The sequence below is a fragment of the Chanodichthys erythropterus genome, chromosome 14 (assembly GCF_024489055.1).
Source record: "Chanodichthys erythropterus isolate Z2021 chromosome 14, ASM2448905v1, whole genome shotgun sequence".
Classification (NCBI taxonomy): Eukaryota; Metazoa; Chordata; class Actinopteri; order Cypriniformes; family Xenocyprididae; genus Chanodichthys; species Chanodichthys erythropterus.
Genome location: NC_090234.1, coordinates 30,304,433 through 30,329,959, shown reverse-complemented (window position 1 = coordinate 30,329,959; position 25,527 = coordinate 30,304,433). Strand labels below are relative to the sequence as shown.

Genomic DNA, 25,527 nt, shown 5'->3' with positions numbered 1-25,527 from the left:
CTTGTCTAATGCGTCGAATGGGCTGGCATTATGCAAATATTGGGGTCATACATATTAATGATCCCGACTGTTACGCAACAGTCGGTGTTACGTTGAGATCCGAGTGTTTTCCGGAAGTCTTTTAAACAAATGAGATTTACATAAGGAGGAAACAATGGAGTTTGAAACTCACTGTATAGGCGCGTCCCAATTCGCGTACTTATGCACTATTCTATGACGTTTTTAAGTATAAATAGTGTGAGTAGTGCGTTCACACTGAAAATTCCAAAAAGAAAAAGTACACTTTAAATACCCGGATGATGCACTAAATTAACAGAAAAAACGAAGTGTGGAATGTTGGACACTTCGTGCACTCGACTGTCGCAGCTTTAATTACATAGTGGAGGGGAAGGGAGGATCGGACTCCGTTGTTAAATGACAAAATAACCTTATACAATTTTGAATTCTTTACACTTTTCCAGTCATTTTTCCTTTACAAAATAAATATCTTTAGTTTCTTAGTTTCTACATGTTCAAACAGGTGATAGTTTAAAATCATGAAACAGGTTTGTCTCTTAGAAATGCATATTTGACAGTATCTTGAGTTGACAGTAGCAGTAGCTTGCTGTGTTCATTTGTGTTCATTAACAAAAACAGTAACATGTAAAATTTTAATATTTTGACTCTTTGAGTGCATTAAAATTAACCCTTGGACATCCATAGTAGCATACATTTAGATCATGATAACCACAGTTGAAACCACACATATAGCAATACCATGGTAAAATGTAACTGGTTTCTATGGTATTTGTGTAAAAAACAGTAGCCTAAATACATTTAGTATAAATGCAACTTAATCACAAACACTGTAATTATATTCCATTAATCCTTTACATGTCTACATTAATAATAAAATTCAATATGAATTTCCCACATTTCTGCCACAATACTGTGGTGTAGTTAGTGTTACTACAGTATATACATGGTAAATGATGACGTAGATTAAAAAGCCTTCTGACTGTTTTGTTGTGCACAGTGTTTCTCCTGTTTATCAGCTCTGTTTCATCTGGCTTTAAACTAGCTTACAATCACAGAGACATTTGTGTTCTTCGCTGAATTCAAGCGCTTCTCATTGGATTTAATGGTCATGTTACCAAGACCAATCAGAGAGCAAGGGCGAATTCCAAACAGTGTTTTTCTGACCCTTGAAGGAGATGCCATTTGTAGGGGCGATCCAAACAAAATTGAACAACTACATCCCTTTGAGAAGGGCCCAAACGGCTTCTCCGCCCTTGGTCGCTCCAGCTCCACCTCTGCCCTCTAGATCCCTGCTCACACCACATAGACTTTCAGTTTGTTTGTTTTCATTAGTCACGTGTTCCTTTGTTCTGTTTTCCCGCCACAGTCCGTCACCATGGACACTGCACTAATCATCATAGCTTTGAGTTAATCGTCTGTGTATTTAAGTTCAGTTCAGTTGCTGTATCTTGGTCTGGTCTCATTTCTATTATGATTGTGTTGCTGCTTCTCTGTTGGATTGTACCTGTTTGGATTATTAAAGTTAACCTGTTTATACTCATCTTCATCTTTGTGTGTGATTACACAACCAGCGCGTTACACACTCGCAGCAAAGGTAAAACAGTCCGCTCCCACAAGATATGCACTGGGACCTGCGGGATCCCAATTCCCATGCAGCCCTCTACAGCTTTTTGTGCTAAAATGGTTACCTATTGCTTGTGCTGGTCCTTGGTTCACTCACTCATTCCATGTGAACTATCACTCAAAAGAGTTTGATCACACTGGTGGTACATTAATTCTAAAGTGAGAATTTCATAATCAAGTCTTTTAGAAGATGCAGTTCAAATTGCAATGGTACATGTGAACCTAAAAATGGAGACAAAAAAATTGAAGAAATAAAGTTAGAAATTAAAAACAAAAAAGTTATGGCATACACGTTTTGGAATTTTACAGGAATCTCGAGAAGCTCTATAACAAGATCTTCCTGAATAAAGTTTTATTTCTCAAAAGATTCCCTTGCCTCTTTCACTTTCTATATGAAGTAATGTCATATAGAAAGTCATCTCCTTGCATTTTCTTATAAATTCACAACTTCGTATGTGCTTACAAAAACACAACCCACACATTCTAAGGTGAATATAACACACATGTAAAAACAAAATACCCACCTGTTTCCATCAATGCTGATCTATGTTGAAGCCTCAGTTTCAAAACAGAATCCTAAAGTCATAGAAACCAAAAAAGTTATTTAAATAGTCACCATCTGCAATTCCAGAAGGATTGTTGTCAGCTCCAAATTTAAACTCGAAGTGGTTTTCAAATGGCAGTCAAATCTAATAGGAAGGGCCCTATGATCCAGTCACTCAATAAAATAAGTTGCTTTTGGCTTATAAACAGTTTTACACATGTGGCTGATTATAATGGAGTAATACAAAAACAAGAAAACAAACAAAACAGAAACATGATCTCAGATACCTTTTCTTTGAGTAGTGTCTTCATGATAAAGTCCATGATGGGAAGCATACTGTTTAGATGCCCTTTCTTCCACTGTCTGTATAAATTCAGCAGCTCTTTTCTAGTGCATCCTTCTTGACACACTGATGACTAAAAAAAATTAATTAGGCAGATAAATCCACTTTCATATGCAAGGGCTTAAAATGACAGTATGATCAAGTAGTAAAGCTTTTAATCATAACTGACCTTTGGAAGGGACTTCAAAATGTGAATAAACCAGTGAAAATCTTTCTGAACTTCTGTGAGTGTCTGAACTTGATCATCTCTGATGTTTAGACCTTCCAGATTCCTCCTGAATCTCTCAACATTAGAAATCTGATGAGATGCAAACATTTAAACATTAACTACATTTTAAACTATCTTTTTGTTGTATCTGCAATACTTGTTTTTTGCAATTTAATGCAATTTAAATTATGCATGTCATATATCCTGAAAGATACAGCAGAGGCTGATTGATTATTCATTGTTTTGAAGGCAGTAGGTTTGAATGGATGTTTGCTCATGGTTCTGATACCTTTCTAAATATGCTATCTTTATACTGTTGGCACAACATGAAACACCACACTACCCTTTATGAAGTAGACTGACATCAACATGATAAAGCCTATAAATAGCAAAAACCATAAGCTGTTGAACCAAAGGGACTAATTAGAAAAACTCCCTAACTGATTATTTTGTTTCCCTCTTATTCTCCTTTACTTCTTTGAAAAGGAAATATGCACCTGTTGAAATTAGAATGCATTCAAAATTATATAAAAAATGTGAAGTGTAGGTGTTCAACATGGAGTTTCAACATCTTTGTGGAGATTAGTGGAGACTGTTGCATTTCCTGAGGTCCATCTGTGTTTTATTTCCTGATCAAAGGCAATTTTTACTCTCATTTGGCACTTTCGAAGGCATTAAATTTGGACCCTGTTTGTAGGTACAAACACAGATATTAAGTCACTTTTACCTTGCCTAGGTGGCTTCTGTGTTTTGAATGCAAGCGGTTCAGTTCCTCAGACCATCTGAAAATGAAAACTTCACACTCCCCCAAACTCAAATCATCCACCACATTGTAAGCTTTGGACTCTCCAAAAACCTATAATAGAAACACAGGGATTGAGGCTTGTCAAGACAGAGATGATCCGCTTGTAAAAAAAAAAAAAAAAAAAAAAAAGTCTAAAACAAACATACCAACAGTAACAATTAGTAATGTACCTTTGTTGTGACTCTATCTAGCTGTGTTGCCAGGTCTCTTATAATGTATTTAAAAGTGTCCAAGGTGATGCTTTGTTTCTGTGTGGATACAAATCATTAAGTTACTGGTCCATGTATGAATTGTCTTTCAAAACAAAGAAAGAATTTAACAAATGAATCAGAGTATATTGAAAGACATTATGAATATAATATTGAATAATATTGAGTGAAATTTTACCTTTAATCCCAATGTAAGCATCATCTTGTTTACCTATTAGAAAATTAAATGTGACAGATATTCAGTAATAGCGTATAAAAAGTTAAAAGATTTAGTTAAAATGAATTTTGAGTTAAAATGAATTTTGAGTTAAAATGAAAAAACTTGCAAGAGTAGAAGACAATTGTGGTTTTGTGAAAGGTTCAGACATACAATCCTGTTCAATCTCAACAATCTTCGAAGGAATATTAGATTCCCACGTAGACATGACATCTTGTCCTTTAAAAGAAGTCACTCATTACAGCACGTAAATCTGAAATCTGCATAACCTATTGCATGCAACTAAAACGAACTTAATGACATTTCGGCTTTAACTTAAAATGAATACACACATCTCCATCTCGGGATCAACAGAAACAATAAAACTTTATCTGTAGCCTACGTTTTAAGATCTGTATGCTTTACCTTTTCTAGGCGAATCCTGCCGATTTCGAATGAACTTTAATAAAATCCTCATAGTTGTTATTATTGTAGGCAAACACTTCAGAATAGTGATGTGACATTCGGCACCAAGCGGCTTCTAACTTGTAATGATAATGAAACATCTTGTCCTTCTTGACGTCATACGCCATCGGTCTGCGCAGTAAGGATGCATCTCGATAAAGCGTTTCCGTACAACCATGTGACTTCCTTCTTGTGCTGTAGGAATTTCCCCTGAAACTGTCCCTGCGTTCCATTCGGAAGGGCTCATCCCTATGCCCTAATCCCTTCAAAGGGTTTACCCACCGGAGTGAGAGCTTCGAAGAGATGAGGGATGGGTATATCGATACTGACGTTGAGTATCGAAAGTATCGATACTAAAATAAAAAATATCGATACCAAGGTGTTTTTTTTTTACCAGTGATTTTGTTTAATTAACAATAAATTTAATGCATGCTGCAAGTCAGAACCAATCAATCACCGAGAGCGTTCGCTCACTGACGACAGTATTCAAACAGCTGCATGCGTTTAACATTGTAAGAAACCATTGATGCTTTTGGGAAACGCAGCCCTGAACAATACTTAACAGCAGACAGAACAACATAATATATTTGAGTTATTTCACAACAAACAAAATGAAATAGTAGCCTAAATAGGCTAGTTTTTGCAATTAGCCTACATTTATTTAAATTGAACATTAAAAGTTCGTATTGATGTTCTGTTCTGTAACTACACTATCAGAATACAAAGTTTGCATTTTAAGTGTGCAACAGCCTGTCACTTAGCCTGACTACGTCAGACTTCCTACTTCCGCTCAATTTCATTTCACTTCTGTACTCAGTCTGAGACAGCGTCAGAGCTTTCTGTTTGCCACCGGTCTGGAAACAGCCGGGCCAATCAACAAACAGAGGGCGGGCTGAGAGCCGTGACGTAGATGCTAAGCGCCGAGTTTTACATTGTAGGTTAGAGAAATCAAAATCCGAAACGACCGCGGAAATGGGAAACGAGACACGGGATGCAATTCGCTCTGTTATGGAGAACATTCAACTCTTTTTCAAACTGAAGCCAGAACAAGAAGAGTGTTTGATAAACATTTGTTTTATCATGTGTTTACAACAGGTTTACAGTGGAAGTTCAATTATAGATTTGAGTTCGATGCATGATGTCTGTACTTCGATGCGGCTGTACAGGCACATAACATACCTCATAACTAAACGTATCTGATTGGCTTACGGGTAACCAATGATTTTAAACTTCAGACAAGCGCCCCCTGGCGAGAGAGAAAACACTTCTCTATTATGCCATTCCAGACTCTGTCTACGAAGCAAAGTGAAGTAGCAGAGTCTGGTATTACCAGGCTACCTGTCACTGGCAGTCCCTTATGAAACTGAACCTTTAGCCTACAACAGTGACCATAGTTCAGCTTAGCCTATAGTATTTGTAGATTTCCATGGTTACCACTACAAATAAACATTTTAACCATGTGTAAACAATGGTAAATTTTTTTTGGAACACTCAGCGTCATCTTAAAGAGACAACCAATGAGTTGCCTTCGTCTTTTCCCCCTGGTTTAGCCTACTCTTTGTGTTAAAGGTGCTAAAGAGGATCTTTAGCAAAAAAATGTCCCTTTTGGAGAAATAGAGTTTCGAGATTGAAAAAGTTGACGAATAAATTTATGATTACATTCTTTACTTAAAAGCGAAACACCTCCCAAACATAACTGTGAAAGTTGTTTTGAGCATGACTCATGGGAAAGGGAAGATTTCATCAGACATATTAATCCATCAGGAATCGCCTTTATAACAGAGTTAAATTCTTTAAACAAACCGGACATTGATAGATATATATATCCAGGCTAACAAAGCTTGTTGATTAAATCTGGCCAGTTTAACAGGTAATTTACCAGTGGAGTAATTGCATTTCATCAAAAACAGAGAGGCCACCTACCCTATTAAATATATTATTAGATACCACATAGAATTTGACCCAAACAAACATCTTTTTAACCAATTAATTTTAAATGTATTGATAATATCATCAAAATTCAGGACTTCAAGACCTCCATCACTCCTTTTGTTTGCTAGAACATATTTCTTCAATTTATGAGATTTATCACCCCAAATAAAATCAAGAAAAATCTTATCTATATTTTTGGAGGTGTGATACTGCTAAAGACAGGGAAGGGTACAAAAATCTGGATAATTCTACTGTTTTGGATAAGAAAGCTCTGCCTAAAATTGATAAATCTCTTTGGAGCCAATTATTAAAAATTTATTTCCCTTTCAAGGGAACTTGCGCTGCGTTAAACGCTTTGGGAACGCCTCTGTGTGATTGCGTTGTGAAGCACGTATGAAATCAGTCCAATAGGGTGACGGAACGTAGGCGGGTGACGTCACTGAGCAGGAACTATAAAGCCTACCCAAAAAACACACTCATTCAGCTTCTGTGTCTTCAGCTAGCGCTACATGTGAAATTGTTTGTCCTATTTATTGTTGCCTGTCTACCAACACTATATTATTAGTGCGAACAGCATTTCAGAAAGTGTGTTCATCTCTGCCCTCGTTTCATTACGGGCAGGGATACACACCAGATGTGTGTTTGTTTGGGAGTGCAGGATGCCCAAGCAGCTCTCGAGGGAGCTGCTTGTGAGTATTGTGATCTTCTTCCCATGAGAACGCTGTGCACCCGCCGAGCCGCGGCTCGGGTCTGGCACCTGATTTTGTGGGGTTTGCAGATGGATCTAACAGAGGGTTTAGAGATGGGCACTGCCCTATCTCAGCCCTCTCCTGTCGGATCTAATGTACTGTTGGATCTAAAGCACGCGCTGTGGTTTCTTCCGCTCCGGTTGAGGCAGCTGCACTGATGACATCCAGTTCTGAGGAGTTGGATATTGTTAGTGTGGAAACAGGTGAAGCTGAAGACTCGCCACTTCAGTCTCCTGCTAGTGAGGAGCTCGTGGAGGTGTTGACTCCTGCTGTGGCCAAAGTTGAATATTGAATGGCCGAATGGCCAGCCGAGAAATGAGCTGCAAATTAGATGAAAGATATATTTAGATCACACTGAGGTGTCGAGGTCGTGGAATAAGCCTGTCTCATACAGTGTATTTACACCTCAAACATCAACATACAGTAATGTGTTAGGTATGAGAAGGCATAGTTATGGGGCGATGCCAAGGGTGGAAGAGACGCTTGCGAGCCATCTCTCCTCTCAGTCTGTATTGTCCCTTAAAGCCCCGACTCTACCCACCAAGCCATTTAAAACTACATCCGCACTGGTGGGCAAAGTGTACTCGGCTGCAGGTCAGGCTGCGGCATGTCTGAATACCATGTCCATCTTGCAGGCATACCAAGCTGATCTGCTAAGTGACTTGGGGGAAGTGAAGAAGTGGGGGCGGATGTCATCCATGAGCTGTGTCAGTCAGCTGATTTAGCTCTCCATGCCACCAAGGAGACGGCCAATTCCATCGGCCGGTCTATGGCAGCCCTAGTGGCCACGAGAGGCACTTATGGTTGAATCTCACAGAGATAAAAGATAGAGATAAAACCTTCCTCCTGGATGCTCTGCTTAACCCTTCTGGCCTCTTTGGTGATGCTATCTCTACTGTCACCAAGAGGTTTTTCAAATCAAAGAAACAAGCTGCAGCTCTACAGCAGTTTCTTCCTCGCCGAACCCAAGTCTCTGCGGCTGCCGGGCTGGAGAGCAGCCGAAGCAGAGTACGAGCTCCGCACACAGACAACACCAGAAGCAGAGTGTACTCCCCATCCAAGGAGCTGGGAGGCAGGGCAACACTCGCAGGCAAAGTCCTCGAAGGGCAAGATGGATCTGAGGACTGTCATTCCTACTAAAAGAGCTTCGTCAAAGAATCCTGATGCCAGAGGTATCGGGATATTGAGGGTGGTTACCTCCAAAGCCAGATGGTGTTCACCTCATTATACGGTGCCTGTCTGCCTTTCGGCGCCCTCAGAGGGGCGTTCTGCCAACCCTGCCGCAGTGCCGGGGCGCAGTAGTTCCCCTCTCTGAGGCAGCCAAGCACGTTGTTCCCTGCCGGTGCGCCGCTTCAGGGCATTGTGCTGGCTGCCCAAAATACACCAGAGACCAGCCTCAAGAGGCTGGTTCCTTGAGTAGATTTTCTGACAGAATGGAAATGTCTGTCAAAAGTATCTCATTGGGTCCTGCACATGATAGAAAAAGGGTATGCTGTTCAAATCAGAACATGGCCACCCTGATTCAGCGGGGTTCTACCCACAGCGGTGGGCCCCGAGCAGGCTCTGGTGTTGGCACAAGTAGAGACTCTGCTGCAAAAGGAGGCTATAGAAAGGGCCCCTCCTCCTAGCAGGGAGCCGGGTTTTTTACAGCCGGTACTTCATTGTTCCAAAAAAAGATGGGGGGTTGCGTCCGATCTTAGATATACATCAGCTAATTCGAACGGTAGCAAAGCTCAAGTTCGAGATGCTCACAGTCAAACACATTGTGTCACAAATCAGGTCCGAAAACTGGTTTGTCACGATAGATCTACAAGATCTACTTCCACGTATCTATCTTCCCACAATACAGGAAGTTCCTGGCATTTGCTTTTGGGGGCGAAGCTTACCAATATCGGATTCTTCCCTTTGGCCTTGCACTGTCACCCCACACCTTCACCAAAGGTGTAGACGCGGCTCTGCCGCCCTTGCGCATGCAGGGCATCCGCATCTTAAACTACATTGACGATTGGTTGATTCTGGCTCAATCAGAGCAGATGGCGGCTGGTGGATCCAAAATGGTCAATATTCATATTCATGCAATTTATTCATAATTATGTTAATCATTTATGGCTTATGATTTATCAATTTTACTTTTGATTTCATATATTTATGTACTCATACTTTATATATTAATTCTCATCATATTTTCAAGTATTTACTTGTTATTGTACCCTTATGGTCATTCTTCGGGTGTCTTTAAAAGTATGTATGCTTGTTATATTTCATTGTTCTTCAAGTGTTCCAGTGTGACAGGTCATGTTGACACATTTGTGGTTAGATATTGGATGCCTGCCAAGTACTGCAGAAGTGATGTTTTTCAGAATTAGTTGCTCACTTGAACTTAATATGTCTGTTATTATTTCTGCTGACATTTGATAATGTAAGATTTGCAAAACCAATGTCATAGACGGGTTATATTCCTAAGGTCCTTATTAATAATGTGAGGCCTATCTTGCTGCAGGCCTTCTGTCCTCCTCCTTTTCGGACGTCATACCAGGAAAAGCTTAATCTGCTGCGCCTTGTCAGGGCTATGCCTATGTCCACAGAGCTGCCCTGTGGAGAAAATCTGGAGAAAATCTGACCAGTTGTTTGTTTTCAGGTCACCTAGGAAAGGTCACCCTGCATCTAAGCAGAGAATGAGCAAGTGGGTGGTTGAGGCCATCTCACTTGCTTACGAGTCGGCTGGTCAGCCTTCACCATTGGCTGTCCAAGCTCACTCGACCTGGAGTATGGCTGCTTCCAAAGCACTATTGTCAGGAGTTTCTCTCCAGGAAGTTTGTGATGCAGCAGGCTGGTCCTCGCTACATACTTTTGTGAGGTTCTACGAGCTAGACCTTGGCTCTACTCCAGGGGGGGAAGGTGCTCTCGTCTTCACACAGACGGTCTCTTGCTCATATGGCGACGTGGGGATTGTCATTCCCAAAGCATTTGACACAGCGAGAGTTCCCTTGAAAGGCAACGTCTCGGTTACGTATGTAACCTTAGTTCCCTGAATAGGGAACAAGACGCTGTGTCACCCTGCCACACTCCCAGCATGCCCGTAAGCGCCTTGCTTCAGAATTCAGAAGCTGAATGAGTGTGTTGTCGGGTAGGCTTTAAACTTCCTGGTCAGTGTCGTCACCTGCCTATGACGTTCCATCACCCTATTGGACTGATTTCATATGTGCTTCGCGACGCAAACGTGCAGAGGTGTTCCCAAAGCATTTGACACAGCATCTCGTTCCCTATTCAGGGAACTAAGGTTACATATGTAACCGAGACATTTGTTTTCAATAATTCAAAAAAATTCAGAAACTGTCTACTAATTACATTTTTCGTTATATGAATCCCCAAATATTTCACTTTGTTCATTTCAAATTGGTATATTTTCAATTTCAGTTTCTATAGTGTCAAATAAGAAAAATACTTTTACTCTTTGATGAATTAAGTTTAAGCCGAGAAGCGGTAGAGAAGGCATTAATTGTAGTTAAGACTGGAGAAACTTGCTCTTTATCCTTCAAGAATAAAGTAGTATCATCTGCTAATTGTGAGATTCAAATCTCTCTGTTAAAGATATTCAGGCCAGCAAAGTTGTTATTATGCAAAATATCTATGGATAATGTTTCTGCAGCAAATAAAAATAAAAAGGGGCTCTAAAGGCAACCCTGACGTATTCCACGGAGAATAGGAAACCATGGTGATGTACCTGAATTTAAAATTATACAGCTATCTATTTCTTTGTACAACATCTGAACAATATTTATAAATTTTGAGGTAATCCAAAAGCCTCTAAAGAGTTTAGAAGGAACTGGTGATTTACAGTGTCGAAGGCCTTATAAAAAAAATCGAGGAATAAGATAATTGCATCAGACTTGATTTCATCTCTATAATCACTAAGATCCAGAACAAGTAGAGTATTACAAATAATATGACAACCTTTCATAAATCTGGTCTGTGTTTCATTAATGATAAGATGTAAATGTTGTTTTAATCTCTTGGCGAATACGGAAGCGACTAATTTATAATCAAAATTAAGAAGAGTGATAGGATGCCAATTATCAATTATAGTTACATCTTTGTCTGGTTTGGGAATGAGAGTTATCACCCCTTGTTTCATAATAGAAGTCATTGTTCAATTTTTTATACATTCTTGAAGCATTAATAATTCCAATTGCAAAGTTTTTAACTGACTAATTTCTGTAACAGAGAGATTGTCTTTTTTTAGTAGGTGTTTATGTTAATTAGCATGTCGGCTTCTCTGTCATCATTAACCACTTTTAAGGCTTTAGATCTATTTATTGCTAGTAATCTTGCTTTATATTTAAAATATTCCCACTTAGCACCATGAGACTCAAATTTATTATTTGAAAAAATAGCTTTAACTAATCCCTTGATTTGATCATTAAAATTTTTATATTTTAGCAGATTATTATTCAATTTCAAATAACCATGCATAGTACCCTCCCTGCATGTGTTTAGTCTGCAAAATCATCTTGATTACTAAGTGGTCAGAGAATGCAGCATACTGTTGACTCACATCAAACACATATTGCAGTAACTGTTGAGAAATCAAAAATTCTATTCTAGATTTAGAGGACAACAAATTATTACACCAAGTATATTCCTTTTCATCAGGGTCATAATAGCACCATGCATCTGCAATATGAAAATAATCATACAAAGTAAAGATAATATTATTTGTGAGGCCCATCTTAGGAGGAAATCTGTCAGCTGAATTATCTAATACATCATTAAAATCTCCAGCAATAATAAAGGCCTTGTTGAATGCTTCAATACTCCTCTGTAATAAAAAAATAAAAGATGTGTTGGCAGATCTTAAGTTGTGGCCATATATATTACATATTATAAAACTAGCATTATCAAGCTTAGTGACAAGAATAACCAATCTTCCTTCCGTGGGGTTCTCACTTTAACACATAGGTCTTCAACCCTGCTCCTGGGGACCCACTGTCCTGCAGAGTTTAGCTCCAACCCTATCAAACACACCTGAACCAGCTAATCAAGCTCTTCAGGATCACTTGAAAATCACAAGCAGGTGAGCTGAAGCAGGTTGGAAATAAATTTTGCATGACAGTGGGTACCCAGGAGCAGGGTTGAAGACCTCTGCTTTAACAAATTTAAAGGAGATATTGTTGAATCAAAATCTCTTTTAAGTTTGTTAATCAAAATGAGAACCCCAGCGGAGTGATTAGATCCGTGACTAAAGTAAGCATTATCACCCCACTGTGATTTCCAAAAACGACAGCACTCTCAAAGCAATGAGTTTTTTGTAACAGTATTAAGTCAACATTCATTCTTCTACAGTATAAGAATAAGGCTTTTCTTTTAGTGATATATCTCAAGCCACGAGTGTTTAATGAGGTAATACTCAAAGATTTAAACTCCAAGTCTTGCATTTGCATAGGCGAAAAATAAATAAATAAAACAGGAAAGAGTAACTTGAATAAGAACACTACCATGAACACACAAAGGTTTTAAAGCTTACCATTGTAAACCTGCGTTGACAAAGAGGTAGTTAAAGCTAACACATACTCTATAACTTATGCAAGGAACTACAGAGTACAAAATCTTTCAATCTGCAATTAGTTTGTCCATGCACAGCACAGGAGTCAAGTTCGACTGCAGATGCTTCATGAAGGTAGTCTGCAAATAAAGAAATTAGTCTGTCCAAGCACAAATTAAACATTCAATTGGAATGCTCTTTGAAGGCTGTTTGTAAAGAAACTGAACAAGTGCAGCTAATGAGTAGAATATGGGGGAGTCTGCAAAACGTGCAAAGCTGTTCACGCGCAATTCTCACATTAAGTTCAAATTAAGTTGCTCCAAGGTAATCTGCAAATATAAAACACAGTACTTTGTACATCTCAAGGGTCATAATTTGGCTCTAGCTTCAGCATCTTGTTTGATCAGCACCTCCTTGATCCGAAGCTTGTTTTCTCTTAGGTATCGCAAGTCTTTTGCAGCCCGCCATACCATGTCTCTGTAGGTTCGCATAGTGAAAGGCATGATGATGTTACGAGGTACTCCGTCGGATCTCCTTTGCCCCAGGCGGTGTACAACATCAACTAAATCATCCAACTTATTCTGGATGCTAGGGACCATCTTTCTTAGGATGTTGATTCTCACGCTTCTCGCATCTTCTCCGTTGTGCTCTGGGACCCCCTGTAGCTTGAGATTTCATCTATGAGAGTACCGATGCATTTCATCGAGGCTTTCTTTCAGACTTACATTTTCAACTCGCAATTCCTTAATCACCTTTTTAAGTTGAACAATCTTGACAGTGTGCATCTTGACCTCTTCACTCATATGAAAGACTTTTTCAGACAGTTTGTCGAGTTTTCTGCAAGAAAAGTGTTTCATCCACTTTAACTTTTGAATGGCGTCAAGGAGTGTAGATAAGGAAACTTCGTTCATGCCTTTCGATCTCTCAAGATTCTTGGATGGAGTAGAGCAAATAGGCCTCGCAAGAACCTTTCTGATTTCTGTCTCAAGATTAATATTCAATGTCGGTCGACGCCGTGCAGCATTCTTCCACAGTGTCCAGCTAATATAGCGCTTTCGTGAAGGGAGTGATTTTTCCTTTTTTGCCCAATATAGAATGTCAGAAGGTGCTAGAAAAAAAATATTGAAAAAACATACATTTTCAAAATTGTAACTTTACATACTCAAATTTCAGTTTGTTAGCTTTAAACTCCTCAAACTATGGACGCATAGAATACGTGACCATTCAAATCTTTGCCATCTTGGCACCGTCTCGCTGCTATCTTCGGTAAGAAATAAAACTCCTAACCTCCTGTACCTATTCTGTGAGGTCAAACAACTTCCCTGTGCAAAGGATCATGGGGGCCCGAAGTCTCCATCAGTTAATTTCCACTCTCATTCCGGCGTAATAATCAAGGAACTTTGCTGCCGTACCATGGGTGCAGGAGGCGCAATGATATTACCCAGTGCCTGTGACCGCCTGTTTGCACAGGGAGTGTGCCTTGCCATATCGGCCTAGAAAAAATCACAACTTTTCATTTTCTGTCGATCTTAGTACACGATTTAACTACAGAAGAGTCGAGTTTTAAATAGGAAAAATATCAAAACTCTTTGGTCATTTTTGAGCAAGATGCTAACGGTCTAATCAGATTCAATGAACTATGCTAAGCTATGCTAAAAGTGGTACTGCCAAACCCGGAGATCAGCTGAATGGATTCGAAAATGGTAAAAAAAAGACGATAGATATTATGAAAGTAGTCAATATTACTCTATGTGGTATATTCAAAGTCTTCTAAAGCCATGAAATAGCTTTGAATGAGAAACAGTTTGAAATTTGTTTAAAAAGAATCTTACACTTTAGTGATTGGATTACTCATTGATTATTGGAGTGAGTGAGTTCTCTAGAACCAGATAAGACAGATCTTTAAACAAAACATTCAGAATTGTGTTGTGAACTTGATATTTTGTAAAGATATCAGCATACTGTAAACCTCTGAATTGTCTATCTCAGTCCATGTTTTTACAGAAAAATTATGTCATGAAACTTATAGGTGAAACGTATGGCCATCACAGGGCTCTCACACACACAAGAAGGAAAATGCTCAGATATTAATATGTCATGTTTTCAAATTAATGTGAGTCAAAGAACCAATTATACTGTAACCGCGACAGTTGTAGCCCAGACTTCCCTCTTCCTTGTTCCTTGTAGAGGGAAACCAGGTTTACACACATTTTGCAGAACTTCTCTTCCTGATGTCACATAAGTTATGAATCAAATAGAAATGAATAGCCCAGATTTTCTTTTTAACATTTAATACATTTGCTATATCATGAAAAAAAATCCCGGATAATGATCTTGATTCTGCAATAGCCAGTAATATAATACCTTACAATGGTGGGAAGATTTTTTTTTTTTTTTTTTTTAAGTTAAAGATGAGGTTATTAAAGGAATATCAGAGGAAAAATATCTTGGCATGATTTTAGTATAGTTGTTCTGGCATGATTTTAGAAGTTAGGTTGTGCATGTTCATCACCTATCAATCATAATTGCTTACATCACTCCAGTGAGAATCAGCAGACACAGGAAGTAGACTCCAACATTGATCAGACATTGAATTTTGGTTGAAAATGAAAATCAGGTTGACGTCTTAGCCCAACGTTCCTCATAATGGAACAAAACAAACAATCATTGAAATCTCATAACAGAACCAAACTCACTGACACTGAAAACTGACCATCATTGACATCTCATAACCCAGGAATCTCGACTGTCATTGTGATCTCGTAATGGAACAAAACCAACTGTCATTAAAATCTCATAAAAGAGCAAAACATACCTTAGAGCTCTTGTAACTGAACAAAACTGACTGACAATGAAAACCGACGCAAAAGAGCCTGAGGAATGATCTCTAGATGTGAGTTTTTTCTGTGAATGTTTTTCTGTGAATATGTATTCCTCACCTCAGCTTGAAGAAGATCCGCTTTGTGTTCCATCAAGAAGCTCCTGCACAATTGGAGTCTCTTGGACCATCGGAGAGGAGCTTACCGTTTCTCTTAAACACCCCTGTCCAAAAAGCCAAAGGCTACAGGCACCTTAAAGAGGAGAAGAAAGATGAGATTGCACATATACAGTATATCCACTAGCTGAGGTCAGTATGGAAGTGAGCCATTTCTTCTCACCTCAACTGGAGAAGGAGTCAGGAAGCAGTTATGCCAAAAGTTCCACCTGTAGAGGAGACAATCATATGCGATGAGACTCGACCCTCCTTTGTTCAGGTCACAGAGACACTATCAGAGCTCCCACCCGAGGAGCTACTTAAAGAAAGAGATGAGGTAGACAGCTTAAAGACTCAGGCAGTTTTACCAGAAGTAAGGAGCTATCAGAGGGAGAAAGTGTGGAGGAAACATTTAACCTGTTAACTGTCACGGGCCCACCGGTGGGCCCACAGCCATTACATATCTAAAACAGTAATATTCTATACTAAACCTAAACTAATCTTGACAAACTATATATCATTTGAAAGCTTAGAATCTGTAGTTTACATATTTGGTGACTGATTTTCAAAATAAATTACAGAGGAGCAGTAATTTATCAATTTGCAACAAGCATATTTTCATACTCATAAGGCATGTTCAGACCTTTATTTTGAAATAGCGATGAAAATGAAAAATCATTAAAGATTGGTTGAAACATGTTTGTTTTCATGCCAAAAGACAACATCCATTAAATTTTTTGAGAAAAAAAGGTCTGAAAATTTTTTTAATAGAAAAAAAAAATACATTTATGATTGTGGCGGCGATCTATAACCCACATTCATGTTATTTTTATGTTTATTAGAGGCTGAATTCATATCAATTTTCTGCCAAACTTCCCATACTACATCTATATAGGATGTCTACTTCATAAATTGTATGAAAATGATGGAAATATATGGTTCAGATCACTCAAACCATATATGGAAATGGAGGCGCCTTTATATAGTCACCAATGGAGCTTGGTTGTCATCTAGTGAAAAAGTGTGGTACTGCGCCCAAACAAAATCTTACTGAAAGCTCATTTTTTGAGATATCAACCTGAAATTTGGAACAAAACTTGAGTTTTTTGGCTTTGATTTCCTTGCAGTTTTAGAGTAAAACTTGTTTTGTAAAATATATATTTTATATAAAATATTAAATATTATATTTTTACATTTTACATTTTCATAAACTTAAACTTCTATAACTTTTTTTCTGTTTCACTTACATAAGTTTCACTTCTACAATAATCTGCCAAATTTTATCTTTAAAACAAGACCAGCCTTATGTCTATACTCCAAAGTATTCTTGAATTACATCCATTTAAGTTTGGATAGTGCATTTTCTTGTCTAAAAAAAAAAGTGGGGGTGACAGTTAACAGGTTAATATCACTTGAGTATATTTGTTATGTGCTGGTGCTGAGAGATGAGGCGAGAACGGAAATCCACAATTATACAGGTTTTAATGTCAACCAAGGAACAGGTCAGTAGCATCAAACAATAGAACGGACAAGGAGTGCAGGGAGTGAGTCCAACTTAAAGGGAGTGCTGACGAGGAACAACAGGTGCTGGGAATCCAGGGAGATGGCGGGAAGACTGATGAGGGAAGTGCAGACTGGTGATGGGAAACCGAGGCTTTTTGAAGCATTTGAGGCTTTCATCAAATTGGGCCGAAAAACGGTTCATTACTCGAAGCTTTTAACACAGTGCGCATTAGCGACATCTGGTGGTCAGACTTGTTTTCTCCACCATATCTAAATCATTGCGGAGCAGATCTGGTTTGAAAAAGCACGTGACCAAAGCTTCGGAAGTCCGTGAAATACGGAATATCTTGTCTTGATTCAGTTCTATCTAATCTGATCTGATGTCATCTAAATTAATTTGTGACAATGAGACCACCACTCGTGTCATGTGTAGCCTGCAACGGATTCACATACTGATCAATAATATAAAATATACAATGATATGATCATAACTGACATGAGTAGGCTAGTTGAAATATTTTGGATTAACCCTTATATTCTGTTCAGGGTCTCTTAGACCTATCATAAAACCGAAATCATAAAACATGATTAAATGCATTTTCCTTTGATGCATCAGGTTTTTAAGCACCAATTTTTTTCAAACCAGCTGTCTCGACTTTCCAATACTGCATGACGTTCGAAGCTTCAAACGTCATCGATCACGTGGTATTGTCAATTTGATACAAGCATCGGTACAGTGTGTGATACAATAGTGCTTTGAAAACTGCGTCGGAGCCTCGGAGCCCCGGTATCAACCGTCCCATCACTAGTGCAGACAGGTGTGGAGAACAGGAGGATCTTGGGTAAATGAGTCCGGGAAGGCGTGAATGTAACATTATTAAATATGTTAAATATGTCAGGATATAGATCTGGAGAACCAGCCAGTAGAGAGGCAACTGAGTCAGTGAAAGAGAGTAGCTTAGTAGAAACTGAGCCAACACGAGAGGAAAACTTTAAAGGAGCTGAAGAGGAGGAAGAAATCTCACAGGAATTTGGGGAAAAGGAGTATAACACATTTAAGGTCAAGGGGTTAAAGGGATTGTTCCCCCAAAAATGAAAATTCTGTCATTAATTACTCGTTCCACACCCTTAAGTCTTTCGTTCATCTTTGGAAAACAAATTCAGATATTTTTGATGAAATCCACGAGCTCTCTGACTTCGCAATAAGCAATTTAACCACCACTTTCAAGTTCTATAAAGTTATGTGAATACACATAACTTTACCATATTTTTATGTAATATATTTTTCTGTTATATTTAATATTTCTTTAACCTCAATAAAAAAATATCATTCCAGTAAATTCAGACAGCCAAAACCTAAAAATCTGGTCACTTTTGTGTGACATCTGGTGTCATATGCTTGTATAAAAATAACAAAAATAGCAATATTTCAAAGACCGCAGTGGCAGTATTACTCAATGGCTGCATTTAGGCTGAAATCTATAAACCATTGTTGTAACAAACTTAAACTCTTAAGTTTTAGATTTTATCACAAGTTAAAACTAGAATGTTTTAAAAACCATTTGTGTTAGGTGAGACTATACAAAGATGCCAAAATATGCTTACAGACAAATATGACCTTGCTATAAGAAAAAGAAACAGTAGGAGACAGAGCAATCATTTATTTCAAACAAGAAACATCAAATTCAATAACTCAAACTCAAAAAAGTACCAAACCGGTAAGAATAAACAATAAGCCTAACAATAACAAACAAACAAACAAAAAAAAGCAAACAGTAACAAACAGATAAGAATAAACAATGTACAACATGTATTGTTTGGAAGCATCAACAATTTTTTTTTTGTTTTTGTTTTTTGGTGTGTTCACATGGAAAACTTACAATAAGTAGCCAAGTATTGTACCGCTTAGGAAAGTATTTTAAAAAACACAAACATGATGTTAAGTTGAGGGTTAAGAAGGAGTGTTTTGAACAATCAAAAGCCTTAGAGGAGGTGAAGGATGTTCCACTTATAGCTCTTGAACAAGAGACAGAGTAGTCATCATGTAGTCTCGGCAAAGGTAGTATCAGAGCCAGATCAGATGATCTTACAATATGACTGAATGGAAGAAAAAAACAAAACAAAAGCAAAAAAAACAGAAAAAATCCAAAATTCCAAAGTGCCGCAATATCAGGTGATCCATCTGACAAACATGTTTTCTTCATCAGGTGTTTTCAAAATGCCAAATATGATGTCAAATATTATGATCCACTTGCAAAGGAACCCCCTTTCTGGTGTATAAAGGCAGCTATATATTTTTATGTATACAGACCCATTTATACAGTGTGAGGAAACAAAAATTATTTATCAATTTCCTGGGCCACCTTGGAAAAACACTTGTTCTAATCTAGATGGTACTTTTTTTTTTCTTTTTGCACTGTCTTATTTTTCTATTGTGCATTTTGAATTCAATTAATTTCACCTATCCTTTAACATTAATAAACCCTGACATCTGACATCAACACAATGAAAAAGAAATCACATTTGCAGAAAAGGCTAAGTAAAATTATATAAAAATTAAACTACTATTACCTCTAGAGGTCAATATATATGTAATTGTTCACGTTTTTACAAATTTCTTTAATTTTTTTTTCTTCTTTTATATGTAATTTTTAGATGTATTTGTTTATAAAAGGGTATTACTAAGGTCTAAGCCCATTCAAATCCACACTGAAAGAACAACAACTAATAAAAGTCAGAAATAGAAAATGAAAGTACAAAGTACATGTGGGTGGATCAAAAACAACACCTCAAAAACAACAAGCTTAACCATCATGATACAGGAAGTAAAACGTATCAAAACATCTGATCAACACCTAATCTCAGAAACATTACTGAGAGCCATGTCACATTTTGCAACTTAATGTACAAATGACCAAAGTCATGTGTGAAGAATAGATATTCATGTGAAATGTATGTGATCAGTATGTGGCTTAGAGCACAATCACATCATAACATGTTCCAGGTTACCTTTACTCCTGGCAAGTTAATGTCCTCTTTCACTTGCCACTTACCAATGTAAATGCTTATTGTGTTTCTGAAGCACACTAGTGAAATTGTGATGCCAATGTGAGGATTTGTTAATCAAGTATTTTAGAAGATGCAGTTCAAATTTTAATTAAAGCAATGATGCTTGTTAACCTATAAATGGAGAGAAAGAGAAAGTGTTACACTGAAAATAACCTTCCACTTCAAATGACATTTGCCTTGGTTGTTTCTCTTTCCAGATGATGAAATGTTTCTCTTATGTGAAGGAATGATTTCATTTTGTCTTTCTTTTAAATGTGCAACTTCTTATGTGCTTACAAAAAACCCCACCCACATGGCCTTAAGGAAAAATAATACATAGGCCTACCCAGCTAACAGAATTGTTTTATAAGAGCATTCTACAAATATTCAGTGTTGGTTCTGGGAATGTAAAACAATAAAATAAAAAAGTGACAATAAAGACATTTATAATGTTACATACTTTATGGTTTCTATTTCAAATAAATTCTCAAAAAAATGCATCAATTTATTTTGTCAATTTACGTTTATTCACTATAAATTATACAATGACTTCTTGTCACTTCCAAAAGCTGCAAATTTAACATTAATGTACAGTTAGATATATTACAGTTATTTGCCGTATATAGTATGGAAACCAGTACCACTCAAAAAAAAAAAAAAAAACATTATTGCAAGCTTACCGTTGTGATTTGGGCTAAAGTAAGGAGATCATTTTGAACACTGGCTGGTTATGTACTTGCTCAGTAAAATCATTTTTAACCCAAAAAAGGTCTGCAGCTTTAAAGAAGGATAATGCACATGTAAAAGTCACATGTAAAATGTGAGTCAACAGTAAACAGTAGGCTAATATAACCTTGCCTTTTTCCTTCTTCCTTGTAGGCAAGGCTAGGTTTTAAAACTAATTTTTAAAAACTTTTTCCTTATTGCTTTATATCATAAGGGTAGATAACCTGTTCCTGATGTCACATGGGCAGTTTCATGGTTTTTAGAAATAATACATTTTGCAGGCAAACACTGGTTCTGAATTGAGAAAGTAAAGTTATGAATCTAATTAAAATATTTCATTGCCTAGAATTTTCTTTTTAAATAATATTTGCCTATATCATTAAAAAAAAAAAAAAAAACGTAATTGTTCATACGTGTACATTTTTGTTTAATTCCCTTCTTGATAATCTCATCTCAATTCTGCAACAAGCATTAAAAACCTGACAAACAGTGCAAACGTTTTTTGTAAATCTTGTCAAGAGAATGTAAAGAACAGGTTTTCAGAAGGTCTTCAAAGCAGAAAGAAGTCATGATTAACTGTGTAGATCTAGATTAAAGGTCCTGTATCCAGTTTCTCAAATTCTGTGTTGAACACTGTTGATATCGGAAATCAACCCAAACAAACCCAAATTGGGTATCCATCTTATAGAATAATACCCATATTTCATGAAACAATCATATTTTAAAAAAAAAATATATATATATTATATTATATTATTTCATAATAAAATATAATTTATTGTTACTACTGTAAATCTATATTAAATATTATGAGATCTCCGTCAATGCTTTCAGAATCTTTACTTTTTAAAGTAATTTTGTTTCTGTATTTTTAAAATATATTTTTATATTAACATAGACCTATTTTAATGACAGTATATTTATTGAACACAAATGAATTCTTTTATTTATCAAAATAAACAGAAAATAGTACAAACTTTGCTAAAGTGATTCTTTTGAACAAGTATTAACAACATTATTAAAAACATATTATTTTAGCTAAAGTATTTGTATGAATACTGTGTGCCTTTTACCCCATGCTGGGGGCCTTTTAAATCCATGTTCTCAAATCTGTACCAAAATATTAATGCCTAAATTAACATTTCAACTTTTTTTTTTTTTCAGTGAGAAAACTCACTAAAATAAGGAAAATACTTAATGTTAAATGTTTAGGATTAATTTCCATCAGTGTAAGTGAAGTAAGGACCATAACATATGTATAATACTACATATTGGGAAATACATTTTATGATGAAATCACCAATGCTCTGTCTGTCTCAACAGTTCCAAACATTGGATGAATGTTTTCAGTTTCATTAAAGTCTGTGTTAAAGGTGTAGATATGTTTTCTTTTCACTGCATCATAGAAAGAGACGTGGCCCTCATCTATGTCCAGATAAACTCCTATCTTAGAGGGTGTTGGCAGGTTGAGTTTAGTGACTGGTTCAGTCAGAGCCATCAACGTTCCCAGCTGCAGATGCAGATTCCAGTACCCTGTTTTTGTGTTCATGGTGACATAGCCATTCCGAGGCGCTGATTCCTTCACGACTCCCACCCGCCACTCATGTTTCTTCCTCACATCTACTTCCCAGTAATGGCTACCTGTGTTATAACCCTCTTTAGCTTGGACACATGTCCAGCCATATTTAGAAGGCTTCCATTGAAACCCTTCCCAGTGATTGAGACCATATTCTTTTGCTCTCAAAGATTTTCCATCTTCAGAGACTAGGAGATCTGGGTTGGCTGTGTTTGGATCCAGAATTACAACAGCTTCAAGGACAAAAGGAGAAGGTATTGAAGTATTGAAATTGAACGTGTACATTTACATGTAATCGATTGATTATAAAAGCTATACAATTATATCTGTTGAGCTGTACCTGTTGATTTTGTAATCCAGTTCCAAACTGCAAAAATGAAAGTAACATTGCATTAAACCTGACAGAAAATTGATGCCAAATTGAGCATCAGCATTTAATCACAAATGTTTTTTCTTTCGTTCTGTTTTTCCAAAACTTTTAAATGTAAAAAATTGAAAGCAAGCCATACTTTTAGGAAAGTCAATAAGTCTAAAAATACCTGGGTTAGGAACGTATAATCCAACTATGAGGAGAAAAGACAAGGAAACACACTGACATAACCTTTTACGCATATTTGAACGCAGCATGGTTCCCATGATCAGCATAAAAACACTATATGTAAAATCTCTGAGAAAGACCAAAGCAATATTCACCTGTGTTTTTGGATCTCTGTTTACTCTTCACCCACTGCCTGGGGACTGAATCCTTCCATTCAAAACAAAAGCATTTTACCACAATAAAACCACAAGAAAAGGCATACTCTTTGTGTGATTGAAATGTGATTGAAGAGACAAATAATAAATAAGAAATATGACTTAAATAAAGCCAAATTAAATAAATATAAAATGTTTCTGATACACAAGTCATAAATTATTATTAATGAAAGTTTATTTATTGAAAATTATTTATTGAAAGTTTAGACCATCAGTTGAAATCTCATGCATAAATCATTTAGATATGTTCAATAAAAAATTATTGAAAAGCAATGGACTATACTGTTTTAGTTATATTCATACTTGATTTCTTTATTTTGATTTTCATTATGATCAAATTTACCTCAGAGCTTTCTGACTGTAGTACAGTCCATATTATCCAGTCCATTACTGAGAGTATACTGGACTCTCCCTGCTTCCACTCTTTGTGGAGATCCCTCAGTGTTTCTTCACATCCCCCCTTTGGACATACTGAGTTCTATAGTCAACAGGCAGAGAGAGATTTATGAAATATCTGATTTAATCTTGTGCGTGACAGAACATGTCTTATCCCTCTGATCTCTGTAAACGATAAACATACAGGCACAAACCTGTTTCATTTCTTTCAGTTTCCAAGACCAATCAGATAAGATTTTTTTTGCTCTGTTAAATTTAATTTCACTGTTTGACGTCTGCTCTGAACAGGTCTGTTGTATCTATAGCAAACAAAAGAGAAGAAATGAAAGCGACAGTAAAATACTATTGACAACTCTAGACTCTTATTTCAGTGTTATGTTGTCGTGACTTTGTTCCAGGATGGTTAGAACACAAACTTTTATTGCTTATCGCATATCAGTTTATGGCATCATGCCTGGCTAGGACACATTATCACATTTCTGTAAAACTAATCACTCAAAAAGGGGAATCCAAACCTCTTTCTTGTCCAATTGTTTTGTCTGTGTGTTCTCAAGATATTCAGCCCATTGCAAAATATAATATTGCTGTTCCTCCTGTTCTTCTTTAGTTCCTTTGTTTTTAAACTTTCCATTCCTCAAGAAGAACTTCTTGTACTGTGGGCATAATGCAGATCGTTTGAAACTGCTTTTAAATTCATATTAAATTCATTTAATAATGCCAAATGTTTACCTGTAGCACTCTGTCCAGTTCAGCAGCCAGATCTCTGATAATATTCTTTGACTCATCAAGAGATAAGCTGTTTTTTGGCTGAATGCTTTTGGTGGCTGGTATTTTGAACCGCTGCAAAGAGATTTTTTACATATAAGCGGATACTAGTGGCTTAGATATAATTTAATAATACTTTATATTACATGCATATGTTTACCTGGTAACAGTCCTTAACAAGTTTGCATATTTTAACAACATTCTATCAGGAAAAACAAGACATGAATTATTTCACCACCTTCAAAATCAAGCTGAAACTAACTAAGATATTTTGGTACTGTTTAAAATAATAAAGAAAACACTATCTATGCAGAAGATGTATGTGACATTATACCTGTGGTGCCACATAACTCAGATTTGGCTTGATCGCTGGGAATGACGCAGTAGCTCTTTTATTCTTTCTGTTTGGCTTCATGAGACTAACATCACTTGAGGTAAATTTTGCGCTTTTGCCTTCTGCAACATACACAGACATCCTGTGAATTTAGCAGCTGCAGCAGAAAATGAAACTAATGCTGTTGACACGGTACAGCGATTAATAACAAACAACTCAGTGTATGAAACATACTGTATGAGTGAGGTTAACAAAGATGCCACACATTAACACATTAATATTAATGTTTAAATATTTGTTGCACTATATTCCAAATTCCTGCCATACAAAAGAATGTCTGAGAAAATTGTGAAATTGAAATTGATGTTTTATTTCTCTAGCACTCTAAATGTAAAATATGAACGTTTTTTTTTTAAATAGCTACATACCAGCAAATGCCATTTTTCATTTATAGCGTAATCCAATAAGAGCTCATGTGAACACGTCCTTGACTGTCACTGCAGTCGAAAGAACGTAGTTGTTGTTTTTGAACAGCGCTATATATATAGACCCGCCCTGTCAAAACAAAAGTGAAACTTAATTTTTGTTTTTGTGCAGTCAGTAACTGATCCACCCACTATTTTGTTTTTTTCACAGTCTGTATGATTTGTAAAGTTTGCACTGACAATTGTTTCATTCTGTCAGTCTGTATGTCTGTAATCTGTGCTGTTTTATGCATTTGTTTGTGCTGTGTTGTTCTGCACACCTCAGCTATCTGTTGTTGTATATATGAAAGAATGCAGAATGACAATACTGATACGTGACTATCCATACAGATA

At 36.9% G+C, this 25,527-nt stretch overlaps 2 protein-coding genes across 5 annotated transcripts; both read right to left on the bottom strand.

Moving 5' to 3' along the window:
* Positions 1 to 740: 740 nt before the first annotated feature.
* Positions 741 to 4,485, bottom strand: zgc:113314 (uncharacterized protein LOC619272 homolog). Its single transcript, XM_067410604.1, has 9 exons — positions 4,373 to 4,485; positions 4,121 to 4,186; positions 3,929 to 3,961; positions 3,712 to 3,789; positions 3,464 to 3,592; positions 2,698 to 2,826; positions 2,473 to 2,601; positions 2,166 to 2,217; positions 741 to 1,863 (listed from the first exon to the last, which is right to left on the bottom strand). Exons 2-9 carry the CDS (start codon positions 4,178 to 4,180, stop codon positions 1,796 to 1,798), a joined length of 678 nt encoding a protein of 225 aa, XP_067266705.1. The 5' UTR covers positions 4,181 to 4,186; positions 4,373 to 4,485; the 3' UTR covers positions 741 to 1,795.
* Positions 4,486 to 20,757: 16,272 nt separating this feature from the next.
* si:dkey-18p12.4 (SPRY_PRY_C-I_1 domain-containing protein) lies at positions 20,758 to 25,254 on the bottom strand. 4 transcript variants are annotated; one of them, XM_067409257.1, is made up of 11 exons: positions 25,138 to 25,254; positions 24,710 to 24,831; positions 24,536 to 24,577; positions 24,340 to 24,450; positions 24,126 to 24,263; positions 23,805 to 23,909; positions 23,558 to 23,692; positions 23,155 to 23,206; positions 23,001 to 23,024; positions 22,802 to 22,828; positions 20,758 to 22,694 (listed from the first exon to the last, which is right to left on the bottom strand). In XM_067409257.1, the coding sequence occupies exons 1-11, from the start codon at positions 25,148 to 25,150 to the stop codon at positions 22,171 to 22,173; spliced, it is 1,293 nt and encodes a 430-aa protein (XP_067265358.1). In that variant the 5' UTR covers positions 25,151 to 25,254; the 3' UTR covers positions 20,758 to 22,170. The 4 variants fall into 4 exon arrangements, with proteins under 4 accessions (XP_067265358.1, XP_067265356.1, XP_067265357.1 ...); XM_067409255.1 differs by having other exon boundaries at positions 24,710 to 24,890; positions 25,138 to 25,238; XM_067409256.1 differs by having other exon boundaries at positions 24,710 to 24,866; positions 25,138 to 25,208.
* Between the last annotated feature and the right edge of the window lie 273 nt (positions 25,255 to 25,527).

Bases quoted from the DNA above. Each gene is read 5' to 3' on its own strand.
- si:dkey-18p12.4 (XM_067409255.1), bottom strand. From the start codon at position 24,850: ATGTCTGTGTATGTTGCAGAAGGCAAAAGCGCAAAATTTACCTCAAGT. The intron at 22,829-23,000 runs GTATTTTTAGAC...TCATTTTTGCAG, and splicing joins ATTATACGTTCCTAACCCAG to TTTGGAACTGGATTACAAAA. The intron at 22,695-22,801 runs GTACAGCTCAAC...TTGTCCTTGAAG, and splicing joins CTGGATTACAAAATCAACAG to CTGTTGTAATTCTGGATCCA.
- zgc:113314 (XM_067410604.1), bottom strand. From the start codon at position 4,180: ATGTCATGTCTACGTGGGAATCTAATATTCCTTCGAAGATTGTTGAGA. The intron at 3,593-3,711 runs GTACATTACTAA...TTTCTATTATAG, and splicing joins TAGATAGAGTCACAACAAAG to GTTTTTGGAGAGTCCAAAGC. The intron at 1,864-2,165 runs GTGGGTATTTTG...CTCCATTTTTAG, and splicing joins ATCAGCATTGATGGAAACAG to GTTCACATGTACCATTGCAA.